General features: G+C 40.1%; 1 protein-coding gene across 1 annotated transcript; it reads left to right on the top strand.

Annotated features, from left to right (window-relative positions):
• The first annotated feature begins 2124 nt into the window (after positions 1–2124).
• Positions 2125–24012, top strand: LOC104617203 (solute carrier organic anion transporter family member 1C1-like). The gene is made up of 15 exons (XM_010282452.1): positions 2125–2282; positions 6864–7018; positions 9045–9186; positions 9271–9403; positions 11530–11645; positions 12435–12581; positions 12698–12796; positions 14158–14403; positions 15292–15456; positions 15947–16142; positions 17610–17772; positions 19184–19368; positions 20628–20692; positions 22584–22701; positions 23581–24012. The coding sequence occupies exons 2-15, from the start codon at positions 6887–6889 to the stop codon at positions 23795–23797; spliced, it is 2124 nt and encodes a 707-aa protein (XP_010280754.1). The 5' UTR covers positions 2125–2282; positions 6864–6886; the 3' UTR covers positions 23798–24012.
• The last annotated feature ends 146 nt before the right edge of the window (positions 24013–24158 follow it).

The following is a 24158-nucleotide window of genomic DNA, read 5'->3' as shown; positions in this document are numbered from 1 at the left end:
CTGGACCAGGGAGGCTGTGGAACCTTCTTCCTTGGAGATTTCTAGCCAAAACTCAACTTGATGAGTCCTGAGCAACACAAACAAACTTTGAAGTTAGTCCTGCTTTTAGTGCAGAGGATTGGACCAGATGAGATCCAGAGTTTCCTTCCAGTCTGAATTATGTTGTGATTCTAAGACTTTCTCTAAGATTTTCTCTAAGATTACTTTCTTTTGGAAGGCATCTCAAACTTTGATGAAGCCAACAGTTAAGACCCATCTATTTTAGGTTTCTCAGCTAGGCACCAGTCTGTCTCTTTAGTTTTCATTACTGGTATTCGATTTCTAAATATATTATGTGTGACATTCCAGCTTCACTTTTTGAAATAACAGTGAAGGCACAAAGTTGGATGGAATGGTTGAACAGAGGAGAGTCTGGATATCACAGAGGGAAAAAAGAAGAATGAACCTGACAATGACAAAATAGGAGTGGAATAAAATGATAAATAGAAAGTTGCACAGTTCATGGCCAGTAACAGGAATTTCTGCTCCAGGATAGGAGCTCCTTAGCTGGAATTTTTTGAGAAGACCTTGAGTGTACCTGTTAATTGTAGATAACTAGGAACCACCCTTAAAAAGATGTTTTTCTGAAAATGCTATATGTAATCTTAAAACATATCAGACAAGGCTAGAGATAAGGAATAGTTTAATATTTCAAGATGTGGCACTGGTGAGATTACACATGGAATATTGTACACATTTTTAGCCATGTGCATTGATGAAATACGGATTCAGATAGAAAGCACTGTAGCCAAGGTTCCAAGGATGTACTGCAGAATCAAGAAAGTTTATTTTTCAAGAAGTTTCTAAGCATGATTAGCTTGTTTACCTAGTAAAACAGGTTGAAAAACTGTGCTCTCTTCATTTGTGATCAAGGTTGAGTCCTAAGTATCAGATTAAGAAGAAGAGCTTTTAAAGCTAAAGGACCCTGTCAGTTCAAAACCAGAATAAAATTTGATCATGACTGGTAATTAAAAGACAATTCCTATGCATCAGAAGACCAATCTTTTGTGGTAGCCTTAGAAGCAGATGGAGTGGGAGGGAATGCAATTCTTATTGTTCTCAAGGCAGAGTTTGGCCTTTTCATAAAAGGTGCTTTTGAGTTGCAGACTGGATTTGTGATCTGGATTCCTCCTGCATTCTTATTTTATAATTTTACTAATACTTGCAGTTGAATTGCCCTGACATATAGCTTTGGCATGACTGCCATTTTCTTGATGCTGATGTCTCTTGTTCTAGGAAGCTAAAGGGAACTCTCTGGTTAAGAGTTGGTAACACCATGAGCAGTGCAAGGTATCACTGATAACAGTATTGAAGGTAAAATTTAATTAAGATTATCCAAAGGTCACCATTATTAAGTAGGCTGTAATTGTTCATAGCAAGTAAAAGAATGGGCGAGGTGACAGTAGTGGCAGGGAAGGGTGCACAAACTATAAGTGGCACATTTTTGTGTAATATCCAGGCACACAGTAGTCATAGTTCACATGCTTTAAGAATTACTTCTCTTTTAAATACAGCTGCTCTCAGGAATCAGGCATAATCCACAACAAGGGTGCAATCAAATAAAATATTTTTCAGGAAACCAGTGCAGGTTTCCTTGAACTGGAGCTGTAAGTAGGTAAAGGGCTGCTCCAAAGTACACGTAGCGCCAATATACTTTCACATTCGGTTTGCCTGTGCTGTTAATAGCACTGAACACTAAATCCGAACAGTCTTCTAAGCACGAGTGTTTCTCGAACACCCAGGTTGTTCAATATCCCAAGGCATTATATTTTCTCTTCCCGCGAGTCCTTGGCTGGCTCTAACAGGTCTTAGCTGAATGAACTTTAGCCATAGACTATGAAAATAAACTTCATACCATACTTCATACGTTTTAGCTATCAGTAACGAGGAACACTTCTAAAGTTGGGACATCCCATTTCTAAATGCCAAGAAGGTAAGAACTATTATAATCTTGACAAGCTCAGGAAAAAAGATGTTTCACAAGAGTGTACAAAAGGAACACACTTGCACATTTTCTACCTAATTAATTTTTGACCACTGTAGATAAACATGTATTTTGGGACCTTTAACAGAGGGCAGGACTGGGAGGAGACAAGATTAAACCTGCCTAAACCATAGTTTGTGTTAGAAGTTAATGATTCTTCTATCAAGTACCAGCACAGCTTTGCTTAAGGAGAGAATGCTCTGACTTTTCAGCATTTGTGTGGTAGTATAACTGCTGTTGCTGTGGATACAGAACCTAGGTAGGAACCTCTTTAATATTCTTTTTGTTTGTCTTATCCTCTAAAATCTTTCCATTTAGTGTTTGCAGCTAATGAACATTACCCGTGCAGTACTGGTTGCATCTGTGACCAGTAACACCAGATACACCAGTAACGTTCCTGTTGTAAATGCCGAGGCTTTAATGATCGTGTCATACATTTGTATGCATGTCTCTGAACAGTAACCATCATATGTCATGAGCAATGCAAGCAGCATTTAGACCTGTACAGCACTGTGATATCCATTTTTCATGTTACATTAACTTAAAAGGTCTTATTATAATGCCTTAATGTATTTAAAAATCAATAAGACAATTGGATTAGCACCGCAGTTAGTGTAAATCAATTACAGTTCTATAAACTACTGGATGAAAATTGGCTCTTGATTTGTGATAAGGTAGTCTACTGGATGGTGATATAGCCCCTGAGAGTACAACTGTGATGAGAAACAGTCCAAGGACTTACAGTGCCTGTGTTTGATTCTGAAAATTCCTCAGACATCATTGTATTTTTCTTTCATAAGAATCTACAAAATCTGTACCAAACTATGGTCTTGAACTTTGTAAACTAATTACCGGTTATTCATGCTAAGGTGTTTGAAATGGTGCTCTTATTCATTCTAATTTGCATATAATTAGAGGGTAGGAAAGCGAGCTTGAATTTTTTAACGTTCATTAAGCGATAGATCTACCTTACAGGTACAGAGTTAGGCCATGTCCCCTATAAGGTCGTATACCCTGAAGCACTGAAGAAGTCTGTGGCTGTCCTTTCCAAGGCTGGCTGCTGTACACTGGAATGGGCTTGCAAGGTGCCGCATGTTTCCCAGGCTGATGTGGAAACCCTCAGCTCCTGTCAGCACAAATGATCCACACTGATTATTAGTTAAGACCCTTGATCTTCCTCCACCCAAACTGTTTTTCAGAAGAGAAAACTCTCTGTATGCTTTCACTGCACTGAGCGCAAGACTAAGCAATTGTAACTAGCTGTTTGTCAGATGCTCCCTGGGTATCATGCAAAAGTGAACCGGAGGAGTGTTAACTTTCATTCTCACAGTATGGCTTTCCTTATGATTGTTTTTGGGGACAGAATTGTTTTCTTCCCTTGGGAGAGAATACAGGGTGAATTTTGTTTAGGTTGAGTGACTGCCTGAACAATACTAATATGATATTTGACTGATCCCATCCTGCAAATGAAAATACCTCAGATCATTACTACAGCAGAATGGCTTGTGCAGGCAAAGCATAGTAGTTTTAGAGAAGTCATACAACGGAAAGGACACATTTGGTGCAGAAGACTTCGTACATTCCTGTGCTTGTAACCAGATCCTTTATTTATTAAACATGCAAAAAAAACCTAGTGAAATAAATATAAAGTAGTAACTTCATCAATACTTGAAACTGTCAGCCTCAACAGCTAATGTATGTTGACATCAATTGTGAATTGACCTTTTTTTTTTTCTAATCTTCTTGTGGCATAGCATTTCACCAGCCCTGATCTCTTCTATCTCCAGCGGATTTCCACGTAGGTCAGTGTCAACTGAGGATGGGAGGAGATGCTGCCAACAGCTCCAACTCTTGACCCTTGCACATAGCTCACACTAACATATGTTCAGCACAGGTTGCATCATCTTTTCACTTCCTTCCCCCATCCCACCCTTCCCCAGCAAAAGTATCACCATCTCCAGTAACACCTTTGCAAAGCAATGATAAGACATATCATTCACCACTGAAAGGAGCTGGTCACCCCTGTTCTTGCCTGAGAGTCCTTCCTCTGGATCGTTGGAGGAGCTGAGCACTGATAGTGCTGAGCCAACTACCACCTTCTAGCTGCCTTCATACTTTTCTGTGTGCATCAAGCAGCTTCTGCCCCATGAAGATGAATTTTACTTCCGTTTTCATCTCTTTTTTATCCTTTTTTATCCTTTCAGTCTGGAGAAGAGGAGGCTGAGGGGAGACCTTATTGCTCTCTACAACTACCTGAAAGGGGGTTGTGGCGAGGTGGGTGTTGGTCTCTTCTCCCAACTAACTAGCGATAGGACGAGAGGAAATGGCCTCAAGTTGCACCAGGGGAGGTTTAGGTTAGATATTCGGAAAAATTTCTTTACTGAGAGAGTGGTCAAGCATTGGAACAGGCTGCCCAGGGAGGTGGTGGAGTCACCATTTCTGGAAGTGTTCAAAAAACGTGTGGATGTGGCACTTCGGGACATGGTTTACTGGGCATGGTGGTGTTGGGTTGATGGTTGGACTTGATGATCTTGAAGGTCTTTTCCTTAATTATTCTGTGATTCTGTGGTTCTTTATCTTGCCTGGTACCCTAACCTCTGCCTCTGGATGCCTTCTCACTATTCACCTCTAACTGCTTAACCATTTTTTTGATATTTACTGCTCACTTTCAACCTAACTATCCTCCCTTCTTGTGCCTTCACAGTCTTTCTCTGAAATATTTACTGAGATAGCCTGCTAATATCTAAACTTCTCCAGTTACCTGTATGGATACCTAACTGCTTTTCTCTTTTCTCTACTTTCCCTCTTATTTCCATCTTCATGTTTCTCTGCCTTCACTCCTTCTCTCCTTATATTCCAATTCTAAGCACGCTGTACCTTCAAACACTCTAAAAAGAGCCACTTCTTTAGTCCTATGACTTGCAATCATATGCTACCCCAGCATCTTACTGTAGTCCTTAATATATCATGATAACAGGGAGAACCTAATATCTTCATAAATATTAGGTACACCAGGGATAGATAAATTTCAGAGGACCAGATGTTCAAAAGCATTTGTGCACTAACTTTTCATGAGCACTAAGGATCTTATTACACTAGCATTTCTGTTGGTAGTTGTGCAGACTTGAGGAAATCCTTTCCTCTACTTCTTGTTCCTATCTGTCTGAGGAGCCAAGGGGACGGAAAAGCAATTTTTTTGTCCAAGTATGTGTTCTGACCCAGACTTACAACACGGCTACAGAAGCAGTGGTACTCACGTGAATGAAGATTGGGAAGCAGATATGAGCAGTGGGAAAGTTGTTCATGCCAGCATTAGTACCTAAGGACATGCTCATGAAGTTAAGCCCAAGAAACTCCTAAATTGCTTAAATCTCTGTTCGCATATTCGTCCTAAACATCCTTAGGTATTAACCCTCTTCCATCTGAGTGAAGAAAAATGTCCTTCAGCATCATGCATTAGAGAAATGCCTACCCTTTAAATACTCTGAAAAGTGTTACTCTGCCATATGGCCTATAGGAGAGAAATTTGCAATTGCAAGTGGACTTTTTCCAGCATTCGAAAAGTTCATCCAACTTTTTTCAGCTCCATTCAAGCATGGAAAACCTCTTTTTATGTGATTTCCCTCCTCCCCCTTCTTCACCCTTTTCTCAAATGAGGAGACTACTGTGGAAAGTGGAATAAATTAGTTCCTGTGAGCTATGATTTCTGAGTTCTGACCTGGGGTCGTTAGTTTCAATACTCCTATTTCCCCTGTGTGTCAAGATCTGCAGATCTGAAGAAGGTTTGTTTCAAGTGACACATTTTTTCTGAGGAGGTCTGCAGTGGCATCTGGATCTTCCTTCAGAAATCTGTTCTGTTTGTAGCTGGAGATGCACAAATGGGCAAGTGTTTTCATTCTTTAAATAAAATTTGCAAATAGATACATAGACTTCCCTTACAGCTTTTCACTGAAGTATTCTTTTTAATATTCTTTTTACCCATCTCTCATATATAGAGTTTTAAGAAACTGAGAAAAGAAAAAGGTGAAGTATTGTACTATTCATTGCAATAAAACCAAATTCAACTTAATCATGAAGCAAGGCTTCAAAGGAGGGGAAAGGTTTGTTGTCTATGGCTACAGGGTGTGCTCTTCCCAGGGGAGCTGGAGCAGTTCTGCTGAAGTGCTGAGTTGCAGATGATTTCATGCATCAGGGGATATAGACAGCACTCAGCAAACCCAAGGGGATTAGGGATACCCTGTATACTAGTCCACAAAGAAAAAACATATAATCTCCTTATAGGATGTCAGGTAGTAGATTATAATAATAATCATCTCTTTTGTCATTAAAAATTATCTCCAGCAGGTCAGTGTGAAGGAATAAGTCAGATGGCACAGTGTTACTATAGAGCTCTTACCAAAATGATGATTGAGTCCTAAGCCACGTGGCCTGCAAATTCAGAGCTTCACTAGGACTCCATGTGCTTCAGCACTGTTGTTGACCCTTGTAGTTTATTTTTGGACAGAGACTTTATCTCTTACTTGTTTGTGGAAATTGTCTTTTTAGCGTTAAAAGTCATTCTAGACTGAAAAGGCGGGGGGGAGGGAGACAGGGAGGCAGTGGGGAGAGTGAAGACCATTTCCCTTGAAAAGCAAGATGTCAAAACAAGATAATTCAGAATTTAAACAAATATACACTTTGAAACAGCCAAGTCATTGAGCCAAATCCTTCGCAATGAAAAGGTTCAGTTTCAACATCTCAGCATTTTCCTGTAACTACCGTTTCATCAGAAAGGTCCATAAGCAACTCTATTTTGACATATGTGCTTTTGTATTTATTATTGTTTTTCTCTTGGGTTCAGATCACTCAGTAAAGAAATCAACCATGACAATGGAAAGCAAATCCAGGAATGCTGATGACTCAAATCAGGAAGCAGAACCTGCCCAGCTTTTGGATGATGAAGCGAACAAAAATCTACCAGTCAAAAAAAAGACCTCCTGCTGCACTGGCTTGAAGGTTTGGTGCCTTATCAATATCACTACAAATTACTGTTGTCATATGTTAAGAAATGTTAAGAAATGTTATTCAAAATATGACACAACATATTACTTCATTCCTGTACCCCTATCTTTTCTGGAACTGCATACACGCTGGAGGTACAGGGAAGGGTTAGATCTTATCTTTGTCCTAAATAAAATTAAAATTCCTGATTTAACATATTTACTCTCAAGTTACTCATAGGTAGATCCCCATTTTGGCCATTGGAAGAGGTAGCAACCTCCACTGGAAGACCTGAACCATCCTAAAATAGGTGGTTGTGATACACTGGAGGTTGCTATCGCCACCCACTCTTTTAGGGCCAAAATAAGGTGAGGTAAATTGTATTCCAGGACTTTTATCTAATCCAGGGCTGTAAGTCAAAGAATCCACTGATTCCCACAAGCATCCAAGCTTTCAGGAGCGCACAAGAAGAATTCACGGAACAAAGCAAGTAAACTAATGAGAATTTTGCTTTCGTGTTAAAGCATTAGTATTTATTGCTTCTGGCTGAGGTGCAAATACAACAAGGACAAGATTTCTTTTGACGGTAGTGTGTTTGGGTTTATTGCTTTGTTGTGTAGACATGATACTGTAGAGGTAATAAAAGACAAACTGTTATTCTCCCTCACCTTCCTATTAAATCTTTTGTGGTTTACCTGGGGATTGCATTTTCAAACCCAAAATACCCAAGTCATTTTTGTTTGTGTTTTCATGCTTATCAGCAGTTTGTGATTTCAGCCAAAACCTCTGAGAGCACTGCTGGCATAAGGCAAGAAAGGTGGTTCTCACTGACTTTTTGCTAGTCGCCTTCAGGAAATATAAAACTTCTTGTGAGGACAAAGCCTGCACTTGTGAGATTTTTTTCTCAACATTCCTGACAAAAAGAGAGTAAATATATGTATTTTCAAGCTTTTACTTCCAGGATTGGCTTCATTTCTTGCAGTAGATAGTATTGCAAAGTCTAAATCTGTATTTACTTTTGTTTACTTACCCAACATTGTTTTGTATTAGAACTTTTACCCAGTGAGCAATAAGTCTATTTGCTTTTTTGTCTATGTTGAAATAGTTGGATAATATTTAAAAAAACCTTAGTTTAACTTTTTATCAAATACATCTTTATTTGCAAAAGCCACAATGTGTGTTGGTGGAAGAAACTATAAAATTATAAAGGATATTAAAATTTCCCTTGTGAGGTATATGGTATACAGGTGATATATAGCCATAATCCACACATTTCAAAATACGTCATTTGAGGCAGAGATTAATTCAATCAGTCTGTACCACCTTCCACATACTGGAATATTATAAGCATGCACAAAGCTTTCAATTTGATGCCATGACTATCCATACGTTTGAGTTAGAAGCAATTATGAACTGGCCTAAAATAAGTGACATGTGACCCAAGCAGAAGATAATTGGGGCTAAGATTAATTTTAGGTTGGACTAGTGTCAGTAAATCTATACTGATGAGGTTTTTTACCTCTGGCAACTTTTACAATTTCTACAACGTCTAGAAATTTAGAAATCCCACCATTTTGGCTGCCCAACTCTGGACCTCAGCTTTCTGACAAATTTAACCTTAGGATGTCAGGAAGGTAAGTAGACCCCAGTGAGTTGTTTGCCCAATTTAAGTTCCACAGTCCATAGGATTCCTGCTTTGGAAAACCTTTGGCCAGCAATGCAGGAAGGTCAGGCTTTCTGGTCATTAAGGTGGCTTTTGCAAACCTGAATCTTAAAGAAAACAGCTGCTCTCAGTGCAGCACCAACATCAACCCTCTCCAGCAGGGAAAACCAGAGCAGGAGCAGACACTGCTGAGAGACCCCTCGGGTGCTCCATAGCATTAGGGTATGTGAAAATTTGCACACAACATTGTCCCTGCAATTTGAGTAACAAGCGTATGCCATGATGATGATTGGTCCACACAGTTTTAAACATATTTGATCCCTCTGTGTGCAGTTTCCCTGCCTCTACCTCCCATTTTCTATCTTCATCTTTCCTCAGGCATTTCTCGCTGCTTTATCGTTCAGCTACTTGAGTAAAACGTTGTCTGGTACAATTATGAAAAGTTCCATCACTCAGATTGAACGAAGGTTTGACCTGACGTCGTCTACCATTGGTTTCATCGATGGGAGCTTTGAGATGGGTAATATTCAGTAACATGCAGAAGACCCTTCAGAGAAATATGAGGCACAGCATCTGGCACTAATTTTGGTTCATTACCTTCCAGGTAACTTGCTGGTGATTGCATTTGTAAGCTACTTTGGAGCTAAACTTCATAGGCCCAAAGTAATAGCTGTTGGATGCTTTACTATGGCTTTGGGAAGTCTTTTAACAGCAATGCCTCATTTCTTCATGGGATAGTAAGTACTAATCAAGATTAATTTGGGTAACCTAACATTGGAATTGGATACTGCTTTCTGGTTTCTGAATGAATCTTGGTCTATAGTCTTAGATTTCCAAAGGCCTATAGAGCCTCATCTGGATGTGCAATGAATCACGTTTGACACACACATCACTATTCCTTATATTGGGTTGGAAAAACATGGCTCCTCTGAAGTAAAAGTTCAACTTCTCAAAAAAAAAAAAAGAAAATCACAATGCTTTAGCTTTCAGACTTGTTCAGAAAAGAGGCAAAGAAGGAAATGATTTTACAAAATCATTAGAATTTTTTTTTTCAGGAGGAAACACTTATCTATGAAAATTCAAGTTTCAAAAAAAAAATATATTGTTCTTTGAAAATCTTCAACCATGCTATATGTTGGTGCTATTGCTTTAGCGAATTATATACTGTTCCTGGGCAGCAAACCGTAAGAACACCTTCTTGGGACAATAAGTGCTAACCTAAGAATGTAGCATCATTGGTTGCTAATAGAGATGTCAAGATCATGTAGGCAGGAAAGCCAAACCAATATGAACCACAGAAAAATTATGAGGAACATAGAATCCACCTATATGGTTTCCAGAATAAGTTTGTGATGTTTTGAACAGGATCTCAAAGCTCTGACTGGGTAGCTTCATACTGAGTGACATCTCTACCTGAAATATGACTTTATGTATAGTAACAAGTAACTCATGTAAAATCAGGGATTCAGAGCTTACTCAGTGAAGAAATCAACCCATGAAGATGCTCAATAGAAGAAATCCTGCTCCTTGAAAGATGAAAACAGAGCCTTGTTGTGTAAGATGATGCATTTTGCTCTCCTGTGACAAAGAGCTGCTCCTCACACAAAGCAACCTCTCAGCTTCACACAGACTCTGCAGATGGATCAGTGCTGGTAGAACTGGTCCCAGGGTTCTTCCTGTTCCACATGCACATGGCTGGTTAAACTGATTTTCCATGGCTGGTTAAACTAATTTTTATCCATCTTCTCCAGGCTCAGAGAATTACTGCATGTTGCTTCTATGCGATAATATTTTAAGTCATAGCTTTGATACAGTGATAGCATATAGAGTAAGACATATTTCTGTTGCTCTGTTAAATGTATTAGAATAATATTAGGTATACTACTGTAAAAAGAAAACCGAGGAATGTTATTTATCGTGATAGTGGATCTCATACTAGCATCAGACTTCTATTTTCAACTGCTTAAGCCAAACTACATATCTTGCTCATCTACACTGGGAAACCGGTACAGTTTCTCATGAACCTGGGCCTGACTTTTTATGAGGAAACTGTTCTGCACTGTCTCTCCTGATGAATGCTCTTTGCTTCAACCCCAAAAATAAGCCTGCCTGATCTAACAGAGCCAGTCCAGTTCCTAGAAGCAGAATGTGTGCTTTACCATGTTGTTCTGCTTAAGCTAGTTGTACTTTGCACCTCAGCAGGACTCATATCTGGGAAAAGGATCATGCTAAAGCAGCTAAACAGCTTCCAGCACCCGAGCTGCTCAGCTGCCTGCCCACAGCATCGCCCTGCTCCCTGTAAATACAGCTGAAGAGTGTCTTTTAGCCACTGACTTCATTCACCTGCTACTATACAACAGTCCTTTCTAAAGCCAATGCCAATTATCAGGCAAACAGGTACCACCTGAGGATGACTTCTTCTCACCCCTCTCCTTCCTCCACCACCCCAAAATAATTATCTAAGATGAAAAGGGGGACTTACACCCACAATTAAGAGATCCTTCATTTTCTCCTTGACTGTGGGGTCAACATAGGGAGCTCACTTGGACCTGACCCTAAATTTAGGAATCAAAAGTTCAATCTTATCTGTATTACTTTCAAAAGCCCCTTTGAATTTTCCAGCTTAAAATGTCATGTCTTCTAGACAGACAATTCTGACTTTTATTTGTTCTTCTTTTTAATGTTTCAGTTTTCCAAAATGTGCTTACATAATCTTTTTTGGTCCTTCAGTAGCACTTCGTATTGATATTTAAACAAAGAAGTCTTTCCCTTTAGGGAAACAACAGTCAAGTGGTTCCTGCCCTACTACACTAGCATTTCCCCAGTGAACGCTGTCTCTAAACCTACTATTGTGTGTTTTCAGTTATAAGTATGAGACAGCATCACATACAGCTTCTTCAGCCAACTTAACTTCAAGCATAAATCCCTGTTCCCGGCATCAAGGTGTGAATGAAACCTTGTTGGAAGCCTCCCCATCAGGTAAGGAACTGTTAGTGTAAGTGCAAATACAGGAGCTAGCTTTATCCTTGGTTGCAAGTGAGGTAAAGCATTGCCCCATGCAAGATGCTTGTATTTCTAACTTCGATCTCTGCCTGTCTGGGAACGTTACCAACACTTAAATGAACTTTGCACGTCTCATTTGGAGAACAAACATCCAGCAAACACAAACTATAAGGATCTAGATCCCCAGTTTCCTATGTTCACACTTGGAAATTGCAATAAAATCACCCTAACGCTGAAGGGGATGCTGAGACTGTTTGAAGGGATTCAGTTACCCAGGACCTGGGGCTGGGGAGGTGGAACAGATAGTGTGACAGGACATGAAACTGCACAGAGTTAACTGGAAATAAATGGAGATTTCTATGATCTTGCTTACAATATGGAATACAGCTGTTTGACATGTTGTTTTGCATGGGACATAGGTAAAGAGCCCCAGAAACCATCTCAAACTTCTCACATTAAAGATATATGTTATATGCCAGGTAATATATTTATGACAATATCAATCTGCCATTTTTTATACATGGGCATTTTTTCTGATGGGTGATACTTACCTGTATTTTTAGAAATCAAATACAATGGAGGTGGAGGAAAAAGTTATTAAAAAGTATAATGAGGTTGAAGGCCTTTCATTAACCTTCCATAAGGAAAATGCCGTTAATACCTTAGATACTAAAATATAATCATTTCATGTGCTGAATTTCCCGTGATTTGTCACTGTTTCCCATTCAGCTATTCTATTACAAGCATGTAAACTCTCTTCTGCAGGGTGTGAGAAGGAACCATCATCATATATGTGGATATATATCTTCCTGGGAAATATGTTACGTGGAATTGGTGAGACACCAATAACACCATTGGGCATCTCTTATCTTGATGATTTTGCTAAAGAGGAGGATGTTCCTGTGTATGTAGGTAATGTCAACATGGAGTAAACTGAGAGATTCGTAGTATAAGAGGTTGATCATCCTCTGCAGAAGAAAACGTTCAGCCATTAAAACGTACTAGCATCTGCTTCATTATATTTTCAGCATGTTTGCACACCATAGCCATGCTGGGTCCAATGTTTGGTTTCCTGTTGGGATCTTTATGTGCAAAACTGTATGTGGATATTGGATTTGTGGATTTAGGTAAGCAAAACAAAGGAAAAGTGAAAGTAATCTAATACTTGTTTATAAGTTGCTCTACACAGCTGCATAAGTTTAAATTGTATTAATTATATTAATATAATTTATATTTAATTTATATTGGTTTCATTAATTTTGTTATACACTTGATTACAATTTTATTAAATTACTGGCAGCTTTTAAGCTAAAGGCAGGATTTGACAGGGAACTTAGTTTATAATTGTGGTTTAGGATTGAAGGGTTAAAATACAAGTTTAACTTTAAATTTAGTACCAAGACCTCTCAAAGACCCAAGACGTTTTCCTAAACTGGGATCGTAGTGAAAGGATTCTGCTAGCACACCAGTTCTACAGTTTTGGTGGGTTATCCGCCCTTTCAGCTGAGCATTTTACATGACTTACAATTAATGTAATAATTGCAGTGCATTATACACTTTTTAGCAGCCCTTGCTTATTCAGGTGAAAAGAAAACGCATGTATTCAGATCTGCAAAATGCCAGAGAGGGCAGAACAATCTCTGTAAGTGGTAGCCATGGTCCTTCGTCTAGTTCCCTTTCACTGGAAGAAGCAGGAGCCACCTCTGAAGTGGTGTTTCCTAGCCAGCCCATCTCCCCACCCGCTGGACCATCTTACGGGGAGTCAGGCAGTGCAGACGGGTGACAGCTTTTTCAGGAAAAGGTCCACTGTAGCAGCAGCAGTGGGTGATCCTGTTTTACTAGCAGGACAGAGAAGTTTTCAGACCTTCAAGATCCTGCAGTTAGATAGATGAACTATTTTGTCTTTGCCCTTTGTTAAGCTAATGTTTGATTTTACTTAAGCATAAGGACAGTGAGCCAATTCTGGTCATGCAGTGAGAAGTCTTATAGAGTTGGTCCACCACCAAACATGCCAGCACATAACAATCATAAAAATACAACCAGCTACTCTCTTCCTTGCAATACAAAGTTTAAAGCCGTGGCTAATCTCACTGATGCCACAGAGAATGCCCCTATGCTTAATAGCAACCTACACAATTCAGGTTAACAGAGGGTGGTCTCGATAGACATGTATCAGCCCTAAAAGGACCCCATGCTTGGGGCCTGTCGGCCACTCATTTTGGTTTCCTATGTGTTGGATAAAGACCTCTGTGTTGCCATGCATGCCACAAAATGGCAGTCAGCATAAGATGTAGAAAGGCAAATGAAACATAGCACCTCTCAGGGTATGAGTCCTGATGCCTTCACTGCATGAACAGTCTCTCATGAGACGATTTTCAGTTACCACTGAAAGTCAGACATTGTAAAATGTAGCTATTTTAGCAAATAAAGGGCAGGAAGGTTCAACTTCTTCATTTAGGTAATTTGTATCTGTTTCCCTCGATTCTAGGAAGCATCACTATCACCCCACAGGATTCCCGCTGGGTGGGTGCGTGGTGGCTTGGTTTTTTAATAGGTGGAGGAACCAGTTTCCTAGCAGCTATTCCATTTTTCTTCCTGCCAAAGAGTCTGAAAAAGCCAGAGGAAGCCAATAATGACAAAACTTCATACGGTCTCTTGGAAAACATGGGCTCCGCAAAGAAGAAACTTACTCCTGAAAAACTTAAGCCAAGGAAGTGGTCAGTAATACTGAAAGGCAAGTGTTTTGCATGTTGTATAAATGTGAAAAGCAATAGGCACAACCTCCAACGGGAGTGTAATAGTTCTGCAAAATATTTTGCCTCCCCTGCACTTCAGCCTAAACCAGTTAGCTCTGCCCAGGAAAGGAGGGGTCCGCTAGAGATTACTGGCAGTCAAAGAGCTTGTTCAAGACTCCGAGGTTCTGCATGCATCACTTGCAATGCATCAGCACCTGAGTGGCACCTGCCACTAAAATTCTATGCTAGAAGAAATTTGAACAGTGGAAAAATTGTTTCTGTATCAGGTCCCAAAGAAAATACTAGAAAACCCCTTTTGTAATATGGAAAGCCGAATTATTCATCTGATCATCATACAGCTCATGGAGACTCTGAAGCACACTGCTGCCTGAGGAAAATACAGTAGGCTTGAATATCAGCTCTGGTTGTGCAGTCCTTAGGCTACAAAAGGGGTGGAAAGGTGGTGGGAAGAGATGACTTTGCATCATTAGCCAAATTCTCCTGTCTTTCTTCAGATCCCAGTGGAAGACATAGGGCATCTCCACACAGGTAGCTCTCACTTAGCCTTGAACCTGTGATAATATTCATGTAAGCTGAAAGAAGTCTTTGCTGTGTGGAGCCCTTTAGTGTTCATGTGCAGATCTCACTAGAGCACCCAGGCCTTAACCCATACTTCTGTCTTCTTTTAGGATTCTCTTCCTGTATCTCAGCCTCTGGTGTTTTTCAAGAATCTGATTTTGCTTTCAGATACTCACATGCAAATGAAGATCAGTACAACTTGTACTTGGACAACTGAGAGAAGGATTTTGCCCTAAGTTTTGTAGATTACTCACCAGTAATTATGCCATGCATCTTTCAGTGCCAACTCATATATCCCTCTCTTTCAGATTTCTATAATTCCCTGAAAAAAGTATTGAGTAATCGAATGTACTTTACACTTTTGTGTTGCTCACTGTTACAGTTCAGTAGTTTTATTGGTTTCTTGACTTACAAACCAAAGTACATGGAACAGCAGTATGGACAATCTACATCTAAATCTAACTTTCTAATAGGTGAGTTACACTCTGCAATGACTGCTTATGCTATAAGCAGTGCATGGGGATAAGTTCTGGCATGCTTTTTCTGGGACTGAATTCCTTGCAGAACAGGATGATGTAAATGGCAGTCTCTCCTGAAATTGAATTATATGAAGGCAGCATGCAAACTACAGTCTTGATGCCGATGGAACCCAAATAAATAATTACATTACATTACATTATATTAATTATGTTATAGTAAGAACACCCCAAATATGCAATAAATGTGATGTGGGAGTTTTAATTGCTGCAACATCTGACAAGTGCCTTGCAATGGAAGTGGGTTTTGAGGGTTAGGCACTTCAAAAATAGCATATGCCACCCAGGGATGAGGCTGAGCACAAAGCCACCTGGAGTCACCATAATAGAACATAAAGCTGCCAGGGACATCAGCCTGAGGACAGACTTTGGTTCTTAAGCCCATTGTATTCTTATTTTAACATTCCTCTTCTATAATTTCTTCCAGGATTGACATCCTTACCTCCTGTAGGTATTGGGATTTTCCTAGGAGGGCTCATAATGAAAAAGTACAAAATGACCATCATTGGAGCAACCAAGTTTGCATTTACTATGTCATTTTTGGCCTACATCATCACTCTCTTGCACTTCTTTGTTGGCTGTGAGAACCATGTGGTAGCAGGAATTACAGTGTCCTATGAAGGGTGAGTATAAAATGAAGAAGAATATGTTTTTCTCCATGGCAGCAATAGTTAAAAAAATGTACTGTGACATTAAGGCTAAAAGAGGAACATGCTTTTGCAATGCTTAAGAGAAAGTGAATACTACCGCATGTCATTGTGATAGTTTTGTTGGTCTGCAGAGCGTCAGCCTGCCAAAGCACAGCAGGTTAAAGATTAATTAGAAATACATTAGCAAAATTGCACCATTACTGATGTAGGTTGTTTGGCTATGTGGGGGGTGGTATTGCTGTTTCACACAGTACTATCTCTATACCAGAAGCAATTTTTTAGTGAAGTGTATTCAGTAATAGGGTAAAACATGTAACAGAGAGCATTGGTAGCATATCCTGCACAGAGATGGAAAGACGGCAACGTGATAGACTCTCAGCCTGCTGTAAACCAAAATGAAGCTTTTATGCCTACCGAAGGTGCTCTTTCCTCTCAGGAGAGAACCAGAGTTTAAAAGTTACAAGCTGTTATTTTTTCTTGGAGCGAGTGAAGATACCAGTACAGGGTATGCATGCTAGGATCTGGCTGTCCAAGGGGCCCAGCAACACATTTACCATATGGGTTGTCATTGGCTCATGTCCAGCCTGCTCAGAGTACTTCATGGCTAGTGTGAATCTGTCTGCATATCCCTGAAGACTTACCCACAGTTCAATAATTTGTCACTACAGTTCATTTATCAGGCCGTACTGTTTCACAGCTGAAAATGTGGAACTGGACAGGCAGGATGCCAAAGATGTTTGTATTTGTTGGAACCTGAGGACTAGTTGTTGTTTGTCCTCTACTCTGCAACTTTTTCACTGAGAATGCAAATGGTGGACCAGGGAATATGCTTAGTAAGCACTGAAATGAAAGAGATGGCAAGCACATAAGCTTAATTAACACAGAAAAGAGAAGATGAGGGAAGACATCCCTCTCTGTTACAGATCTCAATATCCAAAGGGTGCCTGAAAGTAAAAGGGACTACTGCATTCTCCATATCTTCTAGGAAGAGTTAAACTGGGCTTTAAGAGAGGAGTATTTTTTACTATGGACACCAGGAAATCTAGTTTCTATCATCAGTGCATTTTTACCAACAGCTAAAGATGTAGTTGATAAGACTGTGTTAACTGTTCAGTCAGGGGATAGTCTAGCTGATCTCTCAAAGCCTTTCAGTTTTTCCCTTTTCTGTCTACACATGACAGCTAAAATCAGTAGCAACATTTTTATTTGTTTTAAAAGCTCTTTATAAATCTAGTGAGCAATAACTTTAATATCAGTGCAAGTAGGATGGAATCATGAACAGATCAATACTATAGAGACTCAGCTATGAAAACATATGTCCTGGGCATATGAGGTGGGTTTCAGGACAGCAACACTGTCACCCAGAAGGGACTACACTGACGTCAGCACTGAATTAAAAATTTCTTACAATCTTACACCTATCTGAACTTAACTTCCAAGAAAACCCATTCCATACCATGAAAATGCCATATTTTCTGAGTGCAACTCTGACTGCAAATGTGCCTCCAATGTGTGGGATCCTGTGTGTGGAGACAACGGACTCACGTACATTTCGGCGTGTCTAGCTGGGTGCATGACTTCGGTGGGACATGGAAAGAACACAGTAAGACCCTGCTTCAGTTTCTGAGGTTTTCTACTAGCTTATTTTCCATGTAACATCAGGTATTTAGTAGTATAATGCATTTAAGGGAAACCAAAGTTACTGGGGACCAGCCAGTAAACTATTTATGATTTCTGGTTACAAACAGCACAGAAGACATAGAGATTTCTCTGAGTTACTGCACATTAAGCAAAAAGCCCTAGCTCCTTGTTGTAGATATTAATTTACGACTTTTGTAGATTGAACACAAGAAGGGGAAACAAACAAATCAATGTGGTTACACGTTGCCTGAAGGTTGTCCGTAGCTTGCTTTTCATAAAACTCACTTCATTTACCCTGAGGTTTTAGTCAACAGTTGAAGTACACTTAGAGAGTGTAGTATCTTCCCTGATACTGATCATTAATGTGTAAGTATGAAGAATGATTTGAGGGGAGGCAGCTTGTTTCCTCCATGTGAGATTCCGGGGTGGCAGGATACCATTTATTTTTCTGGCTCACTGATTTCTGCTTGGTAGAGAGTGCTGAGGATAATGCACAGTCCCCGAGAGGCAGCTCCAGTCCATGGATACAAGCCTTCATTGGACTGTGTCATTCCCATGTTTTCTGATGGCAGATGATCATTCTAGAAGATATATGGTCTGGAGCTGTCTCTTGTACTCAGACAGTTTTCTCTGCAGCAGATTTTACTTTGTGGATGGTTTCTCTCTGCTGTCTACAGTCATCTGCTCCAAAAAACACTCTTTGCTTAAAATCTTAAGGTGGGAGACAGGGGAGAAGGGCTCAACAGCAACTGTGACAGTGGGACTACTACCTCCCACACAAGTCTATCTCTGTAAAGGTTAAGGTTTGTGGCTTATAGTTCCACTTACTGCAGCACATCCTGAAGCCCCTGAAGCCCTGGTTAAAAGCTATTGCTCCTAAGCTATCAGTACACCTACTGCTGATCTCGGGGCTCTGCATGAGCTGTGTCTTCACAGGTGGCTGCTCCTTACAGCTCTGAGGTACCTCTGGTGGATCAGCGTTAGCAGAGAGGGACCTGTGATCCAGGTGCTAGTCAGAGACATAAGCCAGCTAACAGATGGTGTCACCTAGCAGCAAAAGGCACAGCTCCTTGAGCCTCGCTTTTCCCCTTCTACTGCCCTCCAGAGACACCAAAGGTGAGGCCAGCCTCAGAAGTCTTGCAGGTACTCCAAACATCATCCACAAAGGATTGCTATGTCCACTGGCAAAAACATGTTGATAAGGAACATCCCTTCCAACTCTGAGCAGTGTAGGAAAGAAGAAGCTGCTGCCCATTGCCTCAAGAAAGGCAAATAAGATAGGAAGAGGAAGGCTTCAGGCTCTGCCTGTGGCTGAAGGCAGGATTCCCCACTGCATGAGCAGTGTCCTACCAAATCTCCTTTGTGTCTTCCAGGTCTTCCATAACTGCAGCTGTCTTGAAGCCAGCAGTTCATGGACAGGAAATAATACTGTCACCTTGGGCCAATGTCCAAAAAGTGAAGATTGTTCAATGAAGTTTATTTATTATACAGTAATACAAGTCATAAGTGGCTTTTGTTATGCACTGGGAGGCACACCAGCATACATGATTATGTTTAGGTAAGTAAAATTAACTAACTGTGTACCAAAGGTTGAGGCTTTCCAATGACAGGGTCAAAATTATGTTTACATTTCTCTATTTCCCTTAGGAAAAAAGACTGTCTTGCAGTATACCATGCTTTCTTTAATGAGTTTTGTCATTTCTGATTTGTTTGTAGCTGTTAGTATTGAACCTTACTTTGCTGCTGTCTGTAAGTCGGTTCTAGTGTGTTGCTTCTAACTACTGCAAAATGGTTTCTCTTATGCCTGTCATACGCCCAAGTTTTCCAGAACACATGCTCTTTCTCTGCTTGGATATTCTGGCTGTATGGATTTTGAAAATGCCATGCATTTGTCAGAATTTCTGGATGTGGGATTGCCCTAACATATCGTGCTTATCAGATGTACGGAAATTTGGGACATCTGAGGGCTCAGTCTGAGGCTCCTATGCTCATGTCTGTTGAGGTTCATAGGTGCAGGCACACCAGCATGTGATTTGGAACCACGTATACAAATTAGCACGTACTTTTTAGTAACCTGAAGAGAAAGCTCACTCAGTAGAAAAATGCATTAGTGGCAAATGTAATGGTAATCCTAAGGGCATTATGTGATCCTCAACGAGCATAGAAAACAGAATGTAAACTCCCCTCCTTTCCTCATCTCTGTGAGACATGTTTTGGACTGTTGACCATGTTAATATTTGAAGGATATGGCAGAGGCTGGACATATAATTCATTAAAGATCAGTGCCCTCATTTCTGATGCTTGGAGTGTGGCTCCCCGTGAAACAGATGGGCGTATTGCCAGATGGCTTTGTGTAGTTCAAGATGTGGGGATGCACAGAGGAATGTAATTCGAGACTAGAAAGATGCCACGCTAATGCAGCTACTTGCAACATTTTTGTCTTAGGGCAATATTATATTTCCTATCAAGTGAGGTATATCCCATCAAGCGAGGAAAATGTATGCCAGGGAGTTAAGGCAGTTGAAGGGCCCATTTCAATAAGACTAGGATAGACTGTGATTATGACTTCAAAATTTCACTTCTTTAATTATGCTTAGTGAATGGACTTCCCAGGAGCTATGTGATGGAAAACAATAGATTAATTCACCTTCTTCATACCACTTAACATATTTTCAGCAGACATAGGAAGCACTCTCCTTCCAAAGCTTGGCTTTCTGTCATTAAGAGCATTAAATTCAGGGTAATTAACAGCAGTTTAATAGGCATGTCTAAGCACCAGATAGGCAAATACCTCATACTTATCCCTCTTTCTTTCAGGTGCGTTCAGCCAGAGTTGAGATCTCTTGCAGTTGGTCTATACACACTCATTATGAGAATGCTAGGTAAGAGAAATCATTCTGACTGATATGCTTGCTTGTATGGCTTTAAATGACACTGATGGAACCACCATTTGTAAACCAGATGCATCCTTGAAATGGCTGTTAGATCCTGGGCTGTTCCTGAAAATCCTGTTTTTTTCCTGAAGGTCCAATATTCAGTCAAGAGTTCATTGGGAAACCAGCTAACACAATTCTGAAAATCTTTGACCTGCTGATTAAATGGTGTTGCAGTTTGGGAACCTGATGTTCCAAAATGGGAAGAGTTTCTCAGCAAAATGAAAGTATTATCTTGAATTTCTAAACAATTCTCTAAGGCTTCAAACTTAAACTTACACTTCAACCAATGGCTCACTGACAGGCAATGCTGCAAGTAGTATCAAAAAGACACGCTCTAGTAGGACCTCATTCAACACTAATACAACTCTGCTCACAGCAGAGTCTTTTCTCCATGTTAAAACTTCACATTCCTGGCAGACGACATCTTAGATTTCAATTCCCCTTAAGCATGCTGCAGTGTTCTTTTTCTTCTTTTTATCTGAGAGTTGCTAATGAGATGGTTCATTAAGATGCCTAGGCAGGCAAGAAAACACCTCTGTTTCCTTTTGTCCTCTTTGTCAATAGAATAGGAATATCTGCATTTCAGAAATGTAGAGAAATATGTGTGAAGAGACAAGCCACATGGGTTTTCTATGAAGCCTAAAAAATCAACAGTCGCCTACAAACGCCTACAGTCAGAGCTAGGTAAGGGCTGTAGACTCCACTGTGGATCGTGATGAGACAATCTGAGATAGGAAGCTGTATCCATGCTTCATCCTCTTCTACTTTTCTCATCTGCCCCCCCAATGAAGGGGCAGAATTTCTGCCCCAGCTCTCAGGGCAAGCAATGCCAATGGGATACTTGAAGCAATTTCAGCCACAGGAAATAAAAAAGTATAGGCTTTCTATAGCCTTTCTATAGGCTGCTGCTTCAGCACATTGAGCCAGCATGCTCCTTCCATTGCAAGAAGGGGTGGAGCCACTGTCACTGATTCAAAAAAGCTGACATTTCTCTTCAGTGAGTCAGAGATCAAATCTGATGTCCTCGCATCTTCCTTCTCTAAGGAACATCCAAAATAACCATTCATCCCATCATACCCTGACTACAGCACTGATGATCATAATACACAGGTTTTTATAGACAGATGACTGAGTTCAGACTCTCACAAGGGCCCTAGGGTGGAACAGGCTGAGAGTATACTTGTTTCTACAAAATAAATTATTTCCTATAGAAGAATGTGGGATGCTCCTGCAGGAACAAAGCTAATGTGAAACATGGTCCTGTACACGCTGAAACCTGGATTCCTCTGAAGTCAATACTCCTAGCAAGGCTAGGATTTTGTCCCATGTCTGCCCATGTTTTGCAGTAAAGCATAAGCTCTTACCTGGCTAAAGTCACACTAAGGATTTCGGGTGCTTTACCCTTATTCAGGCAGAAGGGTCTACCAGCCAGTGAGGATAATTTAGGCTATGCATAGAAGAGGGAACTACGCGTCAGTTCAGTGCTTCAAACGCACACCAGTCCAGCTCTCCCTTGCAGGAGCTTAACATGCACTGGAAGCCAGTGGTGACTCTCAGAGACATGGTTGAGAAACCAAGGCGCATGACTACAAGCCTGGCCAAACGCATCAGACCACATTTCCTGGGGTCTGATGATCACCACGGCACAGAGAGGGTATCCCAGCTTACAGTTCCTCTGCTAAAGGAAAGGAAAGGAAAGGAAAAACTCCCCATGGTCCAATCCACCTATTACCACTATTGCAACATGTAACTTGCCACTAAGAAAATATAAAGCTGATTTCTAAAAAGATGTCTTTTCTTGTGATATCTGGTGACATTTTTGCTTGCTTCCTTGCAGCTGGGATTCCAGCGCCAGTTTATTTTGGTGCACTGATCGACAAGACATGCTTGAAATGGGGAAGCACAAGCTGTGGGCAGCGAGGGGCTTGCAGACTGTATGACTCCAATGCATACAGGTAAGGCAAATAAGGGCGCAAAAAGCCTCATGCATTTCCTCTCTACAGATAGACACGCTTTTTTCTGTTATACTGTAGTATGTGACACCACTGATCAAAAATTATGGTCAGATACTAACTCTGGACTCAGATTTAGGTCAGTAAGAATTCCTGAAATTTAGAAATCTTAATATCAAATCTTAAACTCTTAGCCTTTTAGTCAGTCTTTATGTTGTAGAAAAACTCTTTAATATCAGTGACAGAGATTTCTGTAATGAATCTTATTTTTATATCCTTTGAGTCAGTTTAAAACACCTAGGATTGTATGATTTACCATCAAGAGGAAATTTACCTTATTTACAGGTAGTTTGTTCATACTGGCAAGAACGTTAACTTTGTGCATTGGCCACATTTGAGAGAAAAATAAATGAAAGAAAATCATACTGAGCAGCTGAAGGTATTTGCTAAACACAAACGCTATCAGTGTCCAGGAGGAATATTCCAGAGATTTTTTTCAGTTTCACCACACCCTTGGTCACTTCTGATGTGTTCTTTATTTTTACATACAACAGCCCGCTCTGGCAATCTCAATATATTTCTAGCCCTAAAAAGTCTAAGGCCTTAAAGCGATCCAAAAATCTTCAGAAACAAAGGGAAGATGATGGAAGTTTAGCTTTGCAACTATCTTCATAAGTAAAAATAATATTATCGATTCTTTAACAGAAGTTTTTGCAAGCAAAAATGTCCAGTTTGTGCTACCATTCACAAAGAATGAGTTTTAATATTTCTCCCAAAGCTTTTTTGATATGTATGTGATCCTTAAAAACCATTAAAGTGATTTTCTTCGATGTCTTTGAAAACTTCAGTGCCTGGCACTATCTTCTATGCTCTACCCCACAGGTATGTCTACCTTGGTTTATCAGCAGTGTTAAGAGGTCCTTCCTACTTGATTGCAGTCCTTTTTTTTATATTGATAAAGAAACACTTTCAAAATAAGAACTCCAGGGCTATAGAGAATGGAGGAAGAGAAGATGCTCCTATGAATAAAGAAGACAATTGCAAGATCAAAGAACATTTGCCAGGTTCTCCTGATGCAGAGAATGAATCGTGTATTTAAGAAAGCCATTTAGACCAGTGTCACATGAAGCAGGACAGCTTCTTTAGAAACAGCTCTCACAATGTTATAAATACCTAAGTAATAAATAATAACACTGTTCAGAAAGTAAAACTAATATCAAACTTGTGATCAGCAACAAGAAAAACTAACATACAAGTATGAAAGTGCCTTACATGTACCTGGTTACCAATAACAAACAGAACAAGTTACATGAACTGAACCAAATTCTCAACACATAAAGGAAAATCTCCCTTGACATTTTCAATAGAGCCAGCCTGCAATTTTTAGAGGGGTCAAAGATGACTGCTGGCAGAACAGCCACATGCCAAAGGCCCACAAAATGTGATACTGATCCTGTATG

Source organism: Phaethon lepturus, unplaced genomic scaffold (genome assembly GCF_000687285.1).
Source record: "Phaethon lepturus isolate BGI_N335 unplaced genomic scaffold, ASM68728v1 scaffold20032, whole genome shotgun sequence".
NCBI lineage: Eukaryota > Metazoa > Chordata > Aves > Phaethontiformes > Phaethontidae > Phaethon > Phaethon lepturus.
Note: the sequence above shows the minus strand (reverse complement) of the source record. Positions and strands in the feature narration are given on the sequence as shown.